The 18,491-nt window shown below is 39.1% G+C and overlaps 1 protein-coding gene across 2 annotated transcripts in view; it reads right to left on the reverse strand.

Moving 5' to 3' along the window:
* LOC121350149 (store-operated calcium entry regulator STIMATE-like) overlaps nt 1–18,491 on the reverse strand; it is a 36,705-nt gene that overhangs the window by 714 nt on the left and 17,500 nt on the right. The window contains exons 3-8 of one of the 2 annotated variants that reach the window (XM_041461225.1): nt 17,166–17,261; nt 14,946–15,067; nt 8,483–8,595; nt 7,507–7,584; nt 6,611–6,760; nt 5,615–5,758 (exon numbers count right to left, since the gene is read on the reverse strand). In XM_041461225.1, the coding sequence (XP_041317159.1) occupies nt 5,642–5,758; nt 6,611–6,760; nt 7,507–7,584; nt 8,483–8,595; nt 14,946–15,067; nt 17,166–17,261 (676 nt within the window). In that variant the 3' untranslated portion in view covers nt 5,615–5,641. Of the gene's footprint in view, nt 1–3,086; nt 5,759–6,610; nt 6,761–7,506; nt 7,585–8,482; nt 8,596–14,945; nt 15,068–17,165; nt 17,262–18,491 lie in introns of those variants that run through there. The other variant, XM_041461216.1, reaches the window with a different exon arrangement.

Consider the following 18,491-nt stretch of genomic DNA (forward strand, 5'->3'; position numbering starts at 1 on the left):
GTGACTGCACTCAACACCTACAAAGAACCAAGACTCCAGCCAGATGGGTTAATGTCAGAAGGGCAGGCATGGCAGACCTCCAAACACCTTCCACTAGAGAGATCAATGGTTGTATCGGTAGAAATCTGCCCTAGCCTTTTCTCAGGCTCTGCCAGTGTTTTTAGGGTACAGTGAAGCACAAGAGGTCACAAAAAAATTTGTTTTTCACGATGAAAACATGACATCAAACCACAGCTCCAGCACTGTACGAGCAGGACAGTGAGATCTGTCGGCTATGAACTACTCCCCAGGCCTCCCAATGCCCAAACTGCCTTTAAGCTGAACTCTTTCCAGGCCTGAGATCTTCTCCTTTATTGGGGGAATTATTTGTAGGCTAAAACGCAGCTTGGATGTTATGTCCTTAGCTATTCCTTAGGTTGATTTTCTATTTTAAACCCATATCTTAGTAACCAGAAGAAGCATTTCTGCAGAGCAGCAGTGTCCTTAGTAGGCCAACAAAACAGAAGAATAAAACATTGACCTTAGAAAAAACAGATTTTTTTTTTTTTTATTGTACAAAGCAACAGTTCTCTACTAAGATGTTCCTCTACAGTCCCCCAAGCATCACTATTCTGACTATCTATTATGACAGGAAAATAACATTCTGCGTGTCTAAAGTAAATATTTAGAATTCAAGACACTGAACTATTATCTTCCCTTCAGCTTTCAAAATTGCTTCAGTTAATTGGTACTGCATATTCCTCACTCAAAAGCAACAGAGTTGTGCTTTCATAGCAGTTTTATCTATACAAACAAAATCAAACCACTCATACCTCGCTTGCCATTTGGGGCAGGTGAAGTGTTTAGAGAGGCAGGCAGCACGTCCTGGGGTTTCTAGTACATCCTCAAAGCCTGGAGAGTTCTGTTCTCTTCAATTCCATTTCCTAAACCAGCACTCAAACAAGGAGCACATTTTCTTGCACAGATGATCGGCTATTTTTCCTCACAAAGAACCCAGCCTAAATCTACAGTTAGTTAAATTTTAGAGTAGAAATCCTGTTCACCTGGTTGAGATCCTTGAGATCTGTTAAATGTGACATGAATGACAATGGAACAAGATGGCTCATTTATCCAACAGTGGCTATTAAAAATACAAGTTTTAATCTTCCACTGCAACAGGAATTGTGGAAAACTCCTTTGCTGGAGAAATGGTTTTAACTAAAATATGGCAATGACTATAGAGATTTAAGTGAATGTACACATGGCTGTCACCGTGGTCTCCAAACCTCAGGGAAGATTTGACTTCTCCAGGAAAGTGCTAACAACCTCGGAGGGGACTGACACTTCAGGTAGAGTGAAGATTATACTCTGAATTCCCTGTATGGGTGCAGTGGGTATGGGACTGCTTGGATGTGGCAGGTGGAAAGTATGAAAACAATAGGCAAGTGTTACAGAGGAGTTACAGAGGCAGGATTGGGTCCATCCTGTCCAGCTCCAGCCCTAAAAAAAACCTTCCTCAGGAAAAGGATCTGAGAGGAGCCTGCAAGGATTCTTAAACTTGCAAAAAAAATTTGCAACTTAAGAACAATGCCTCTTCCTGATCAAATGGGACTTGCCATTAAGGTAAATAAATATACTGAAATTAAAATCTACATAATTGATTGGGTGCACAATTAGAGCTGAAGTTAAACTCAAGTAGCAGAACTTGCTTCCCATGAGAGCACACCCTAGACACTGAAACACAGGCACTTTGAAACAGAACAAGTATAAAACAAGTGTACAAATCTGTAATAAGTCAGACTTTATTGTAAACCATTATAATGTAATTACATCAGATACCCTTAAAAGTTTAAGGTAACACCACTGATTAAACAAAATGGTCCAAACAGAGGGCAGCAGAATACAGCTGTTGGTTTTGCTCACATTTGCTATACTCTGAATTTACTTACAAACAAACCCCACATTCAGTTTGAGACGGATACCCACACAAGACGAAAACACCTACAAAAGAGTCCCTTTTTTAAAGATACTGCAGTTTTACTTTGTAAAACCATAGTAGTCATTTTCAGTAATTGAACTGGAAACTTCATCTAAAAAAGTTTGCACGCCTATGCTGTAGATGTACTCTGACTTGGTGTGGCTGAATTTATTAACTTTCACTACTGGTTTCTCCTGTAAAAAGCACAGCAAAGTTGCAAACACGGGTTAGTCAAGCACAGTGGCAGAGATTCCTTGTGATGCTCAGCTCTGAGCAGAGCAGGAGAGCCCAGGCCCCCCTCCCCAAGCTAGGCAGGGATCAGAGCAGACACCTGCCCGAGGGGATCACTTTGCATTGCTCTAATTTGCAACTCAGTTTCTGAGTTTTCCCTGAAGAAAAGCTATAGTACATTTTAGTTAGCAACATTAACAGACAGCATTCACCTATTTAAATAAGACAAGGGGACCTGAACATATTGAAGCCAGAACTTGGAAACCACATACTAGACAACACCAGTGTTTTAAGTTTATGCAGATGTGTCACAGGTCAGATACTAGGAACAGTTAATGCATTTAGGTTGACCACTCGTGGTAAACTCCATCTCCACCAATATTTGTGTCTCTTCTCTAAGTTATAAACCCTTTCTCTTACTCCGGCATTCACTACATAGCTTATTTTCATTAAACAGAATCCTATTTTCTAAGCACAGCCTGAATTAAACTTTTGCTACGAGTTGTCCTGAAGTACATTTGCCAGGCAGAAATCTGAGTGACTGGAGGACAATGCAAACGTGATGTTGCAGTATCACACTTGATCAACTCTTCATGAAAAGTCCATTTCAGCCTGTGCTGCCAATACATTTTAGCAAGTGGTAAGACACAGTGAAGACACTAAACACACACTCCCTGCTCCCACATACAAGCTTGTCAGACAAAAGAACTTGTCCTACGCATAACTACTGCAAGAATTCCAATTTTTACCTTACAGAGAGGAAAACTGCCAGTTTTACATTTTCCATCTTTTTCACAACGATAACAAAGAATGTATAGAAAAAACAGCCAGATTTTGTTATTTAACTAAAATTCTGAATAGAATTATTGTCTTAGTAGAGAAAGTAATTTTTTTCCCCTCTGAAGGTTGCTCCTCCTGTTACTACTGTGGTATTTAAAATATTTCTGTGTCTTTGGATCATAGTGCTTTACTACATCATCTTGCTAGGCATATCTAGATCTCACATCAAGTGACATTTAAGCACTTAAGACATGAAAAATTAGGCATTCAGAATCTTTGCTATAACCACCTTCAAGAATCTGCTCCATAGCGCTTTACACTGTTTTGCACTTGGTCAATAAGCTTGAGGTCTGCTCAAAACAAATATTTTTACATGATTAAGGCCATAACTTTATACTGACACTTCACAGACTAAACATGAGACTAGAATAATTTTGATAATTGAAGTAACTGGAGGAGGGAAAAGGAAGATAAGATGCAAGCTCGCACAGTGAAATTTGTGTGCGCTGCTCCGTTATCTCAGCTGGCGAGGACAGCCATGGCTCCGCACTGGAACGGAGCACATGTTCAGTAGCTTTAGTTCACTATCTGAAACAGAACAAATCCTATGCTAAAAAAAATAAATGCTGACAATTGTGACAAGAGCCAGTCCTAGCTCTTAAATCCCTTTGGAAAAGTGAGCTGTAGGAGACTATTCTGTTGATGAATTCCTTGAAGTACTGTGCTTTTGGAGATCTGCGCCCACCCAGTGGTCAATAGTCAAGAGAAGATGCAAGTCATACAATCAATAAAAAACCCCAAACCCCCCAAACCAGAGGCAACACTGATCAGGGACATTTCCCCATCCCCACCCCCATGTCAAAAGAACTCAGGTAAACTTCCACTGTCATTAGTCTCTAGATTTAGTCTAAAGGAAACACTAGTACTGTAACTTATTGCAGTTCTTACGTTTCAGTGCACAGTAACAAAGGTCAGTGGCTCAACTAAAACCTTGGGTTTGGTAAATGTCCCTTTGAGCTGGCTGGACACTCTGAGGTGTCAGAGCATCGTGTCCCCTTGGCAGCCACCAGGAAAAGGGATGCTGGAATAGTGAAAGTAAGCACGGGAGCGCACACTTCAGTATTTACTAAGGCCCAGTTAAGTGGTCTGGATAATAAATCACATTAAGACCTAGTAAATCTATAAAAAATGTAAAAAATCTTAAAAAGTTCTGAGCAGTTTTCCAATGAAACTGGTTTAAGGCTTGGAATTTTTCTGGTGTCCAGATACTACAACAGACCTGCATTCAAGGTCTGTTGTCACCTCTTTGACACATCGCCTTGTCCTGCACAAGGTTTAGCTAAGCAAGGAAAGCTGTCAGAAACAATCATTTAGAAAATATGCAAAGCAAAAGGATATAACTGAAAACATGTCTGCTAGGTTTCAGATCACCACGTGCTCTCAATTACCAGAAGAGACACTGAAAAATCCCAGAAACGCTGTGGTAACAACTGCACTGTACCCCTTGGGGTTGTTCTTTTACTATTGAAGGATAATGAGACTTTATGGAAATTAAATAGGAGAAATTTTGTTGTTGTTGCTGTTAAGCACATTAAGTAGAAGATTGCTTTTCCAAGAAAAAACAAGGGACAGAATTGTATTTGCAATATTGTAGCACAACTGCTATAATCAGATCACAGTCCTGTACTGCAGGCCCTATAATAGGAAAAGTATCAGAAATGTTCCATCTCTTTTGGGTCATTTGAGAGGTACGCACAAGAGACTTGCAGAAACAGAAATAATTAGAGTATCCATAGATACTCATTTCACACATAACTTATCACAATGGATTTTTGTTATACACTAAAGTGCACCTTTGTCAAATATGCAAACACCACCTCCTACTGAAAAAGGTATTTTCAAATTATATGGTCAAGAGCACACATAGGACTGCATTTTTTAGTGATATTTGGTGACTTCAGCAGTGACAGAGAGCTCTTCCCTTTGCAATGCCTTTGTCTTAAATCAGGAGACAAGGATAAATAAGATTTTCACTACAAATCTTTTGACCTGTTCTGCACAAAAAAGGGAACTGTACCCATTTCTCTGATAAAGAGAATCTTTAAATACAACTGTATGAAAATATAACTTAAATATAAAATAGTCAGATAGATTTGAGAAGACTTGGAAAAAAATCTTTGTTCCACCTATTAGTTCCATAGGTACCCGGTAGCAAGTAAACATTTGTACTTAAAAAAATAATGTTAAGTTACAGCTTGTAACCATAAACTATTCTGCTCTAGGAATTATGCTGCAAAAGCCAGTTTTAGTAATAAAACACACTCCTTTAACTTAGTCAACTCTGATGCCTTTTTGAGAACTCCATACACTGTCCCATCAGTAACTGAAAGTGAAAGATTCTGTATCTGTTCTCTCCGATCTTCTCTGACACCTCGCACACGAATCCTTAGTGACTCGTCTATTTTCCACACATGATGAGGGGACATTCTTGCATAACTGGTCAGTGTGTTTGTAGTGCAACTGAACTGAAAGTCTTCCAACTGCTTTGCCTTCTGTTGGTAGACCTTGCTTCTAAGTCAGTTTGTATGAAAAGGGAGATGCAATTGCAACATTAAACCCCACTGACAGAAGTTTTTGCCACGAAACCTGCAAGTCCACAGGCCAAGGAATGTGTCATACGGGCAGACCAAAGCGATGCTTCTTCTTCTTGATGGGCTTTAAGTTGGTCAGCCTGCGCAGATCCTCCTCGGCGTCCGACTCCTCCATCTCATCATCTGCTGAAATAAGGATCTAAAAACAAATTACAGCTTCTGAGCACATGGAGCAGTCACACTCTTCTTTCTACTTTTAAATTTTACTTTTTTACGCTTGTAGAGCATCCTATTATTTGCTCAAGAAAGAGCTTACAGAACACAATTAGGATTTACTGACACACTATCAAACATCATTGCAGATACTATCAGAAACCTCCAGTACATTTTTCAGAAGGATGGATACATATTATTCTCAATACCGCCACTGACTCTGAACCCAAAGAGTGATGCCAGAACAGTGGAGGCAGCTTGAGAGAACATTTAAGGTCTTGATTCACACTGGTAACACTGCAGTCACATCACCTGGCAAACCCATATAAATAGCACCGTTTGTCTCACAGAAAAGTTACATTAACTTACTAAAGCTAAACTGACTCACCTTCAAAGAAACCACCCATCTTTCAGCTGAACTAAAAACCGCTCACAATGTAATTTAGAATAACGTTATGCTATGGCAGCTGTGTAAATAATTCTCGAAAATCAGGTCAGTTGCCTCCACCAGCTCCCTCTCACTTTAAGCTATTAACCTCTCTTTGAATTAGAATTGTCTATTAGTTTTGTATTCCCTGTGAGGTTTTTTAAAAGCATATGCAGCAGAGCCCACCCATGGTATTTACGTATATTATTGGGTCTTTCTGCCCATCTGCAAGGAAATTAACTGCCAGAGTGGTACAACAATGACTTTTTCCTTAACTGGTTCTCAACTGCCAATGCCAGGAGCTACTGCTCAGCACACCAAACCTAAGTTGACAGTGCTACAATGAAATGACTACCAGGAGGGATGAACTGGACTGATATTACATTAATTGCAATAATTAACTCTACATACTTCTGACTCTGACTCCTCATGTGATGCTGCTCTCCTGTATCGAACTTTACTTCCATTTCTTGAATCTTGTCCTGCTTCTTTTTCTTCAAGTTTAGCTTTTGTCTTCCCTTTCTTCATAAGGAAATTATCTACTACCCAGAACATTAACGCCTGTTAAAAAGAAGGGGAAAGCAACAGTTGAGCTTTCTTCAGAGTAGAAGAAAGGTCCAAATACTGACCAAATGAATTTGACAATAATTCTGAATTGGCCAAAAGCTAAATCTGGTGCAGACACAGTGTCACATATCTTATTACACCTTTCAGCAATGCTCTAGATCCCAGCTACTTTATCCCTTTGTGGAAGAGAAGAAAATCAGAACAGTAGTGACTATTCACGGTGTTTGTATATTAACTCTTCATGTAGCAATGCTTTACCAACAGTTATTACATGCAAGGGCACCCACTGTCTCTGGCTCTAATCCCTAAATCCCTGATTGCTGCAAGAGTGTACTTTGGGAAGGATGACTGCACACTTGCCCTTTTCCTCTGCTCCACCACAGGCCAGCTGCTATTAGCTATGGCAGACACAGGATACTTCACAGGACGTCTGTCCTTAGGCCAACTGCTTCCTAAAGCAAATTTCACTGTAATTTTATAATCTCTGTGTCAGTCAATCTACTGAAGTCATCAGGCCAAAGGGGTCTATGAGGCATTTCTACCCCTCTCCTGAACCTGGTTCTTTAGCTCCATATGGATTTCAGCTTTGTAAAATCTACATATCCAGACAATTTACCCATTCTTTAGCAGCCCTTAAATTAAGCACCAAGGTACAGAGTGTTTTAAGGAGTAATGTTAATTAATGAACACATGGCAGAAGGATATCCAAGTAAACACCTCACTAAGTGAGTGGTACTAACGTTAACAAAGAAAGGAACTATCAGCATGACGATTGCCAGCTCCAGCTGGGGGTTCTCTATGGGGTTCAATAAAGCCACCTGTGAAAAGAAAAGCACTGAGTTCAGCTCATGGCAGTACATGCACACAACTGGCTTAGGCAGGGCAATGTTCATGTACAAGCTAATGAGACAGAAATAACGCAGGTGAACCAAAAAAGGGCAGCTTTGAGAAAAGCAAAGTATTTAGGACAGCTTATAAATTACCACAGATAAGTAAGTGGGGCTGACAAGAAACTTATCTCTGTCATTTTTGTTTACTGAAGTCTGAGGAGCTGCCTTAGAATCTTGAACATTTTAGAGCTGCTCCCAAGGAACATGTTGTAGATCCATCTTTAGGAAATTTAAACAGAGCAGGGTTTTACAAAATACACAGTAAGGAGAACAGAGTTCCTGAAGTAGTCCAGGGCATACAGTAGAGCTATCTAGTTTCAGTGAGTAGTATCAGCACCACTTTGAATATCTGGCTACACAGAATCCATCAAAATAAAGATTAATGCAGTCAGCATCAGTGGATTCACTAATCCACCACAAATTTCTAAAAGTCTACAGTTAAAACCTATCAACAAGGTCAGGCAAAGAAAATTCTTCAAAATACTACAAGAATACAAAATAGCTGTAGGCAAGAATTAGAGTTAAGAAAAGAAAGAACCACTTAGTAGTTTCAAGGGTACTTTAGACAAGGAGATAGAATTAAATTTTGGATATTTCAGTTTACAAAAAACCCTCCAAATACAATATGATATTCCTGGCAATGGATAAAGGTCTCATTAGCAGTATCCCAATTAAACTAAAAGAACATAACACTACTACAGCGTTAATTGGCAATGAGTGTAGACAATCATGATGCTTGAGCCAAACCAATGAACATTGCTGGGAGCCTTTACAGCTTCCACCTGAAATTCTTCACTTGTCTGTAAAATGCTGTAAAAACACCAACCTCTTTCCACTGAGGTATAAGCAGCACTATGATGATGATGGTTTTCTCAAATGTCATAATCATTATGTACAGAGCACATTGGCCCACCCAAGCACTGCACTGCAGGGGGTCACCTGCAAGAAAGAAGAAAGGTTCAATATATGCATAGGTTTGATTTACTTCATAGTAAACATCTTTAAAAATCAGTATTGGAAGAGGCAGCAGGGCTGCTAAATCCTTCAGAAGTATCTTCTCCAATTCCTTCACTGCTGCTCCTTCCCCTCTCTCTGCCTCACCCCAGCTTTCAAAAAGTATCAGAAACTGAATCTAACAGGACTTTGTCCCATTCAGCAGTACCTGTGATGTGCTCACACTGTTTCAAATAATCTGATGAAAGCAAGACAGATAAACTTCGTGTTTCTCCTCATATTGTTATTTTTGATCCTCTATCATGACATATTAAGTGTCATAAAGGGGAAAATTTGAGGGAAACATGGCTGGGAAAACACATTTCCCTTTAGTCTAAGTAGAACTTAGATTTCTACCATTGTCTCTAGGCTATCTTAAAGATATTTTTCATCTCTACAAAGTTAGTTACCACAAATAACCAATTGAAGCAACAGGTGCAAGAGCTGCTATGAAAAATTCAACTGAATAAAAAATTAGAATCATATTTTAGTTCCAGTGTGAAAGGGTTTGAAATTCTGCTGCACCTCAAGGGCAGAATGAGAACCTGAGAGCATGAAGTATCTGCCAGGACAGAAATAAGACCACAAATACTTGAACAGGAAAACTTATGCACACAATTAGACTCTTTGAAAAAAGGCAGAGAAAGAAAAAGAAGACAAAAAAGGGGAAAAAAGAGGATTGGTAAGCCTAACAAGCTTTGCAGGTGAGCTTGAAGCTGCACTTCACCAGAAAACAAAAGCAAGCTCTGGGGAGGGTGACAGATTTTTCGTCTTTGCAGCAGCTTCTGCAATCTCGTCAAAGGCAGCTCCAAACTCTTAGCCTGGGGATGAATAATGGGCAATGGAAAATCAGATGCCTTTATGTGTTGGTAATGCATAATGGACAGTGGCTGCTTCCTTTTCTGGAACACTCCTGAAAGGCTTTCAGTATTAATACTTGGTAATAGTCTGAGACTTAGGGTTTGCTGCTGAAATGCTACACAGAGAAACTGATAAATCAGACTGGAGTCCAAAACAACAAATACTTCCTAAACAAGTTTTACTGGATGAGTTTGTAATCAACACTCAACAGTCTGAGAGGAAAGCAATTAAAATGCTTGAGTTTTACAGTTACATACTACAGTTACAGCTTCTCTTGTAAAAACCCAAAGAGCTAGAATCTTGAAAGGGAAAACATCAGTAAGTCAAAGTCAAGCAAGTGTGATTCTTCTGAAGACACAAGGCCTGAATTAGGTTTCAGAATTAGATTTTAGCAATTAAATTCTATACCTCACAGTTTTACTAGCATTCTCTATTTTTTCTCACTAATTAACAAATATTAAAAAATAAACTAGCTTTAGCTACAGCCCTACTATTGAAATGAACAGTTTATTCCAATCTCTTTTCCAATGTTTATTTAATTCCTAAAAGCAAAGACAGTGAAAACAATTTTGCATCTTTTGCAACTCTCAGGAGATTTTGTACATGCAAATACTGTGAAACTCCGTATTAAAAGTGTTGTGCACTCTCAGCAATGAATGTTTTGTTCCACAATGTTTTTGTGGGGAGTGGTGCTGGTTCCTTTGGGGTTTTATTCTGGTACATGACTGAAATTAGAAGTTGTGTATATTAAATTCTACTTGAAGATTTTTGTGTGCCCTACTGCACCTACAAAATTATCTCTCAGCTATAATTACAAGTGGGGACAACAGGGATGCTGCCTACTTTGAATTTAGCAAGTCTTTTGACAGTGTACCAGTAGTAACCTTGAAAAAAGGTGGGAAGATACAGACTGGGGAGTGAAGATACAATTCTGATATGAAAGAAAAAAAGCTTTCACAGTGAGAGTGGTTAAAATCTACTGGAGTAAGTTGTATAGATAAAGGGATTCTTAAATCCTAAACCATGGAGAAATTTAAAACTGACTGGACCATGCCCTCAACAACTCACTTGAGCTTTGAAGTTAATCCTGCTTTGAGCAAGAGGCTGGATTATATGGAGTTCCTTTCTAACCAATTTTTTCTATGGTTTTATAAGCCATGAAATTCAAGTTAATAACATCACCACACCCAGAAGGTGCTCCAATGAGCACCTTCAGACATTTGCACATTCAGAGATTCTGTGCACAAACCCAAATCAGAACTTTACTGTTAATGTTAAACTCTAATTTAATTTCTAAAGTCTCTTACAGTCATCTCTTGAATTCTGATTTTACACTTGTCATATATAGAATAATCCAGCAAATTACTGGAAATCTTGCTAGTGCAAGAAAAGCAAATAAAGAACAAAACTGAAAAATTTTGAATCCTCTGCAGTGACAACTGTAGCAGCATTTTTGGAAAATGCTGGGCAATGCCAGATTAGTCTATACTTGTATCTGCCACTGCCATCAGCTGCTTTGTAGAAGTATGTTTAGAAACAGTTCTTGAACCCAATACCTGTTATTCCTCTACCCTGTAACTTCCTTCTGTTTTTCAGATCCTGAAATTTTTTTCTTAAGAAAATGCCAACTCACAGAACTACTCCAAAATAAATTTTAAATAGTTTTGAAGGCAGTGCTATCTACCCCACTTGGCTACAAGTAAGTTGCTCTGCAAGGGGCAAATAAAAAGCTGGAGGAAAAAGATGCATCATATACAATTTCTGAGCTCTGCCATGGAGAGGCAAAGCTAAGGAAAGAGGCCCCAGCACAATTCAGTTGCCAGTGGAGTTTATAATCACCAGGAGGGATTTATCACCTGTCTTCTACTTGCAGCAACAAAAGTAGCTCAAGACAAGAAGGAAAGGAGAACGCAGGGAACATTTTTTTCAGTACAGATCATGACTCCTTTTCTCCTCTTTACACACTCACATATATTAACTGATTTTGCACTTCTATTAAAATCCAACTGCTGAAGTAATGAATCTGAAAATATAAAACCATAGATATGAAGACAAATCCAATACAATTAAAAATTCTGGTGTAAAAAAGCCCTCGAGGGAGCGTCATGGCCCTTTGTTCATAAATCAGACTGCAGTGCTGTTTTGCTGTACAAACAGCCACCATTTATAAATGCTGATATTTTGATATCCATTCCTTCCTTGAGGCATTTATGCTTAAAAACTGTCCTCCATATAAAGAAGAGGCTTTTAAAACCAGCAGGACACTGCTATTTTTGTGACAGCTTCAAGTAATGAATCACCAGGGATCAAGTAATAGAGCTAAGAAGGGAAATGAGCTCACAGTGAGAACTAACTTGAGACAAATGATTATTTAGGCTCTAGAAACACAAACATCACTCAGTCACAAGAAGAGACTTGTCTGGGGGTGGAAGGAGGGCTCCTGTTTGTTTTCCCACATTTACAAACAAACTGAAATCACACTGATCTCCAAGCTGAGGACTTGACTCTACTACTCCAGATAAAAAGCTCCAAGACTCTGACACTCTTCAGTGAACCATGGGGTGGAGAAGAGAGGAGATGTGTTGAGAAGGCTTCAGGGTGACCTTATTGCAGCATTTCAGTACCTGAGGGGGCTCCAAGAGAGCTGGAGAGGGACTGTGGAAAAGGTTGTGGAGCAAGAGAACAAGGGGGAATGGCTGCCCAATGCCAGAGGGCAGGGTCAGATGGGATATTGGAAGGAATTGTTCCCTGGGAGGGTGGTGAGGCCCTGGCACAGGATGCCCAGAGAAGCTGTGGCTGCCCTGGGTCCCTGGCAGTGTCCCAGGCCAGGCTGGATGGGGCTTGGAGCAGCCTGGGATAGTGGAAGGTGTCCCTGCACATGGCAGGGGGTGGAACAAGATGGGCTTTGAGTGATCTTTCAAAACAAACCACTCTGTGATTCTATGCTACACATTCCATATGTAACTTCAAAACGCCAAGTTCTAAACACACTTGCAACCCCACAGAACTGCACTTTAGTCCCTGCTTTTACCCTACTTTATTTTAAAAAAATCTTATGAAAAATAACGGTGTTCTTTGGGTCAAACTGAAAAATGTTCAATAAACCAGTGATAGAAGGGTTTTCACTTCAGCAACACCAGGGACACTTAAAAGAAGATAACAGCAAATGATCCAATGCAACTTGTTCTTTTAGATGGGATTTCTTACAGAGGGTCTAACCTTACTGCACCTGCTTAGTTTTAGCCAAAATGAATAACTTTCCATCTGCTCTCTAATTCTCTTTATACCAGAAGCCTCTCTCACATGATTAATGGAAATGCAGATTTGCAATATGCTTTAAAACAGTCCTGACAATAGCTTGATTAAAAACCTAACACACTAAGGGCAGGACAGCACATTAATAAAGATGCAGAAAACAAAGTTAGTGACTAATAAAATGATCTGATACTAGAGAGAACAATTAACAAAAGAGGGTTTATGTAACTTCATACATCACTTAAACACACACACACACAGAGGAGAACACTCAATAAACAGGTTTAGGTGTTTCAGATCTCCTAATTCAAAGTGACAATACTGGAGCAGCCACAGACCACCTCCAAAGCACTACACAAGTTCATCTGCTGATTTTTAAGAACTTAATTACTGCAGTCAGAAATGTCTCATTACTAAAATAAACCCAGCTTCATTTTGAAAGTCAGTAAGAAATAGAGAAATTTCAGAGGAGTGAACATAATCCTCACATCTCCCCATCCACAGACTGCTTATTGTTGAAAGAACATTAAAATGGGAAAGGACAATAGATTACACACAAAAAAATTTCAAAATGTTATTAGGGAGAAATAAAATCTAATATCTGACATGATTACAAATACCTACCTACAACTGTAATAGGTACACCTTTTTTTTTTCTCTAAGAGGAAACTCAAGTTTTATATGGGCTGAAAGCTGCTCAAATGTCATTAAATGGCTTTGAGCCAAACTAACAATCAGAAAATGGGGCTCTGAGGCAAGAGCCTCACCTCTTTCCTTGCCCCTTTGCCTTCCCTGGGCATTGGTGCTTACCTAATCCCTTAGAGACACAAGCCTGGGACAAATCTGGAGAAACTATTTACTTTTTTTACATCTAGTGAATTTTTGATGGTTTAGCTCTCTTGGTCAATTCCCTGAAGAACCAGATATGCACCAGTCCAAGGAAAAGAGTGGAAATACTGGACTGTGGCATGTGAGTTAAAAGCAGACAAGCAGTCTTGTGGCAGTGCTGATTTAAACAGCTTAAGTGGCCATAAACTGTACCCTAAAAGATACACATTAAATCTCTATAAATCTAACATGCCCTAATAGCATGGGCAGTTATTTCTAAGTTGCTTATCATAGCTAAACCTCTGACATTAAAGCAAATAGCAGTTAATGTTATTTGATTGCAAACTTCTCAAGCTTTTAAAGTGCTCTAATTTCACAAGGCCTTCACTTATTCTGTCAGCTACTTAGGATCATAAAAATCAAAGAAATCTACAAAACCAAAATCCTACCAGTAATAATTATAAAACTGCTGTGAAAGCTCCTAATTTGTTAGGCAAACATTTTTAACTTCCTTAAACTTCACCCCCACCAAACCATAGGGGTTGCTGTTTTTCTTTCTGATGAAGAGCCACAGCTCTCTTACAAGGCAACATCTCCTCCCATTTCTGTCTCAAGGAGCTGCAAATGGGATTTCTAACATGTACACAAAACTTTCATTTTCAGCAATCTGAGAGTAACAGGCAGAACAAAATTAAATGCTGGTGTTAATAATGTGAGTGATACTCAACTGCAGCTGCAAATCCACAACTTGTGCACATTAGTGGACTTCTAAGTAACAGAAGATAAATTCTGCAACTTCACCTGGAAGTGATTTCACAGTCTGTCCCTCACACATTTTTCACCAGTGATACAGGCCCTACATGCACAAGCTCCAGTGATCATTCCTTGAGGAGCAGCACAGATCATCTTGCCATTCCCTTCTCTGAAGGGATGTGGCTGCTTGAAGAGGGCTGGCAGAACTCTTGGTCTGTATCTTCAGACAGTGGCATGTGGTTCAGTGAAAGCTTTAGCAGGAAATGACCTTCCAGCAATCATTGTTTTAGAAGTGTTTCAGAGTAAATTTATCATGCTGGTATTTTTTCCATGAGATTATAATATCATAATTTGTTGAATCACTCCTTAAAAAAAAAAAATAAATTCAAGCAGTCATTCCAAACTCAGTGAATGCTCAGAGACTTGTTGAGCTTTCTAAGACACAAGGAGGATACTGCGATACAGAACTTAAAAGAGCCCTCATGACAAGTGAAATATTAAAATGACTGTACAAAGATTTTAGGATGAGTTAACCACTTGCTGAAATACTGTGGGATTCTACCCAGAGAACCACCTCAGTTCCAGAACAGAACATTTACCATATTCCCCAAAGCGAAGGGACTCCCACTGCTGCCACTCCACGATGCTGCTGACAGCACGGATCCCGATGTAGATCAGCAGCATTCCTAAGGTGGCATCCAGCAAGAAGTTGATAAGGTACCTGAAAGGAAAACCAGACAAAAACCCAAGGAGTCAGGGTCCATTTTCTACAGGTTCAGGGTATTTAAACACCATGACTGATAAAAGATCTGTAAGTATGTTGAGAAGCCAGAGTATTGAGAACAATCATTTACCACTTCTGTAATTACACTGAGTGCCTACAATTTAAATAATTCTAGCAGTCTCAATATTTTTTTTCTGTCCTTAAAGATCCCCAATCTTTCTAAAAACAGTTATTTTCGAAAAACTGTTCACCAAATCTGAGTTTGAATCAACGTTGCATTAGTCAAACATTAAAATCAAGGCTGAGTGTCTGCAGAGGAACCTCGGCAATCCCGATTCTGCACGAGTCCCGCCGAGGCCACAAGAGGCTGCTGTAAGCCCGCAGCAGGAAGGCAGCAGCAGGAGCAGCAGGGAAAATCAGAGGTGCCAGCAGCTATTCCACAGCCAGAGGGGGCTCCCGGCCCCCAGGGATGCCCGGGATTCCCCAGAACACCGAGATTCCCCAGCACGCCGGGCTCACCCCGGGATGTGTCCTTAACCTCCCCACAGCACCAGGCAAGTCTGGACTCACTTTCAAACTTAGGGATATTTTTCCTACGACAGATTTTGGTTAATACCACATGATATTTTTTTCTGCTATCAAGAACCTGCACCCTTGTCCAAGAAATTATCCAGCTCCACACTGTAATTTCAGTAATCCTGAGAGCACTGAATAATCTCACTCTCCTACTTGTTTTCTGTCATGTTACACTTAGATTAAAAGTGGGATTTGAAAATAAAAATATGTAGATGCAGGAGAGAATGCACATGTCAGTAAACCCTTCATTTTGCCTAGCAAAATGTTTTGTGTTATTTTTAATAAACAAAGTTATTTTTAATTTAAAATAGTGTAATACACTATCGTGCCTTAGCTTTATACACTGACAATTTCTGACATGCTTTTGTTACCTCACTTGAATATGCACTTTGAGTTATAAAAATTGAATGAAAGTAATTTGCACCTGCCAGTTTTTAAACCTATCAGGAAATTCTTAAATCCATAAGCAAGGAAAATCCTATGATGATGTCTGGTATTGTTGAAACTGTCATAATTATAATTCAAATTTTACAGCTAATGTGCTAAAATAAATGCATTTTGCCTAACAGAATGCTTTGTGGTGTGAAGAGAAAAGCAGTGTCCTTGCACATTTCTCCCATGTAGGAGCACAGAAGGAACCAAGGAGGAATCAGGAATAAAAACCGGCTTGTGCAGCAACACAAGCATGTTCCTTGAGCTGTGTCTCTCCTTTGTTTACCCAAAAACAACAAGTGAGCAGATGCCATCGAAAGGAACTGGATTGGTTCTAAAAGGCAAATTACTGGGCTTTTAAAAGTAATTTCACAGCTTTCATTACCAGCAATGTGTAAGCTACTTTGAGCATGAGCCTTATCAAGAACAAACCCAAACAATTACCATTTGCTTCAGGAGCTCCTGTAAAGAGCCTGTCGGGGTCTTAGTCATAAAATTTTCAGGTTTAATACACTACAGAGAAATGCTTATCTATTTAGTCACACTGCTCCAAGCGTGACATTGCAGAATTAATTTCTGTACTGCCTGGCTACCAAGCAAGATTTCCCATTTTTAACAAAATTAAAATAATACTGCAGCAGCCAATGTAGGTTTTAGAAGCAAATACAAACACAAATGATTTTTGCTAAATAACCCTGAAAGCAAACTCACTTTATATTACAGCCTTGCTTTACCACAGTGAACACAACTGGATATTCATTTCCTTTGGTCCCAGCACCTTCAGTAAACAAACCTGAACTGCAATGTGCATCCCAAGTCCCCACTCGTTCACTGGAGAGGGACAAGTAGTAAGGCTTTGCCTTCAGGTTTAAAATAGCTACACACAGTCCAGACTCCTGCCAGCCATGAACATAAAGAAAAGAATCCTGATACTTGATTAACTAAGTTTAAACCACAGGTTTTTTAAAGTGACTGATTTTTACCATGAAAACTGTCTTCTCAGCTTTATCTTGCCTTACTATCCACATATACCAGCTCAGCCACAGAACTTCCATAAAGGCTATTTATTCCAAAATTAAACACTCACAGTGAACAGGGGTCTTCTTCTGTAAGGTCTGATAAATAGACATTTGCGAAGTGGATGAACAACATCCCTATGGCTTGCTTGGAAGTATCTAAAAACCTAGGTAAAGTAAAAACAGTTTTTAGGACACACAAAACTGTTTACAACACAGCCAGACATTGCAAATTAAATTAAATGTTAATTAAAACTCCATCTCTATTACTATTTTTTTTTCTCCAAATGAGAACACACAGAATGACAAAAGTATCATAGTATTTAGTTCTTATTTAACAATGTTCCATTTTAAATTCTGCCCCTATTTTTTCTAACAATAACCCAGATCATATTAACTTGAAACCTACCACTGTAAACGTAAAGTCTGCGGGATATCCTCTTGGTATCATATGCATTATCCAAGAGCTAATCCTGACTAACTCTAGCTAAGTCTTTAATAACCTCCTGGAAACAATGAGTATCCCAGCCTTGATAGGTATTTTGGACCTTTTATGTTTATGCATTTTTAGCAAGCCTATGGCATGGACAAAAAAAAAATCCTCATCCCATGTTTGTGGGCGAACAACTTAATAGTGACTAATGAGTCCTTTATCTACAGTATTTCATTTAAAATTCAGCATATTTTTCACCTGGAAGCATGAACTGGTTTCACTGAATTTTATCTACAGTACAGAGCTTGGAACATACTGCAAAAGAATTCCAACCTTGACAATATTATCTCCAAAGCAGATGATAAACTCAGAGAGAAAAGAGTTTGTTACTCAAGGGGAAAATATAAACCCCCACTTAGACAGTGATTCAGCAATGACTCCAGCTCTTACATCCAGCTTTCAGTGGATGTTTCATTAAATGTAAAACATAAGACTCATAATAAGTATTCTGCAGGCAAGAGTGTATTCTTTGTATTATTCAGAAAAAGAACCATTTTGCCTGTTGTTTGCATGTCTAAAAAGATCTAAACACCCCAACAGATCCAAATGACATTTTATGCCTGAATTCATCTACCCTCCCTGATAACTGTCTTGAACTTCAATCTCTTCATTCACTGCATGACACAGAGAACTGAGTGTTGGAGATGAGGCAGGAAGCCAGTGAGTTACATATCTAATCAGTACACTCTGCTATAAATAACAATACTTGAGTCCCAGAACAAGATTCTTTGCTTAAAAATTAAGGGCTATCAGTGCACTTGTCAGGATTTCAGGCTGAGGTAGACTGTAGTACACAAAGATTTTGTACTTCTTTTTTCAAAAAATAAAGGTCAGTGTTAGTTTTGAGAAGCAAATTTGTATGAGCAGAATTTAAACCACTGAAGTCTTGAACAAGTGGAATGGC

Source organism: Pyrgilauda ruficollis, unplaced genomic scaffold (genome assembly GCF_017590135.1).
Source record: "Pyrgilauda ruficollis isolate IOZ18807 unplaced genomic scaffold, ASM1759013v1 scaffold10, whole genome shotgun sequence".
NCBI classification, from domain to species: domain Eukaryota; kingdom Metazoa; phylum Chordata; class Aves; order Passeriformes; family Passeridae; genus Pyrgilauda; species Pyrgilauda ruficollis.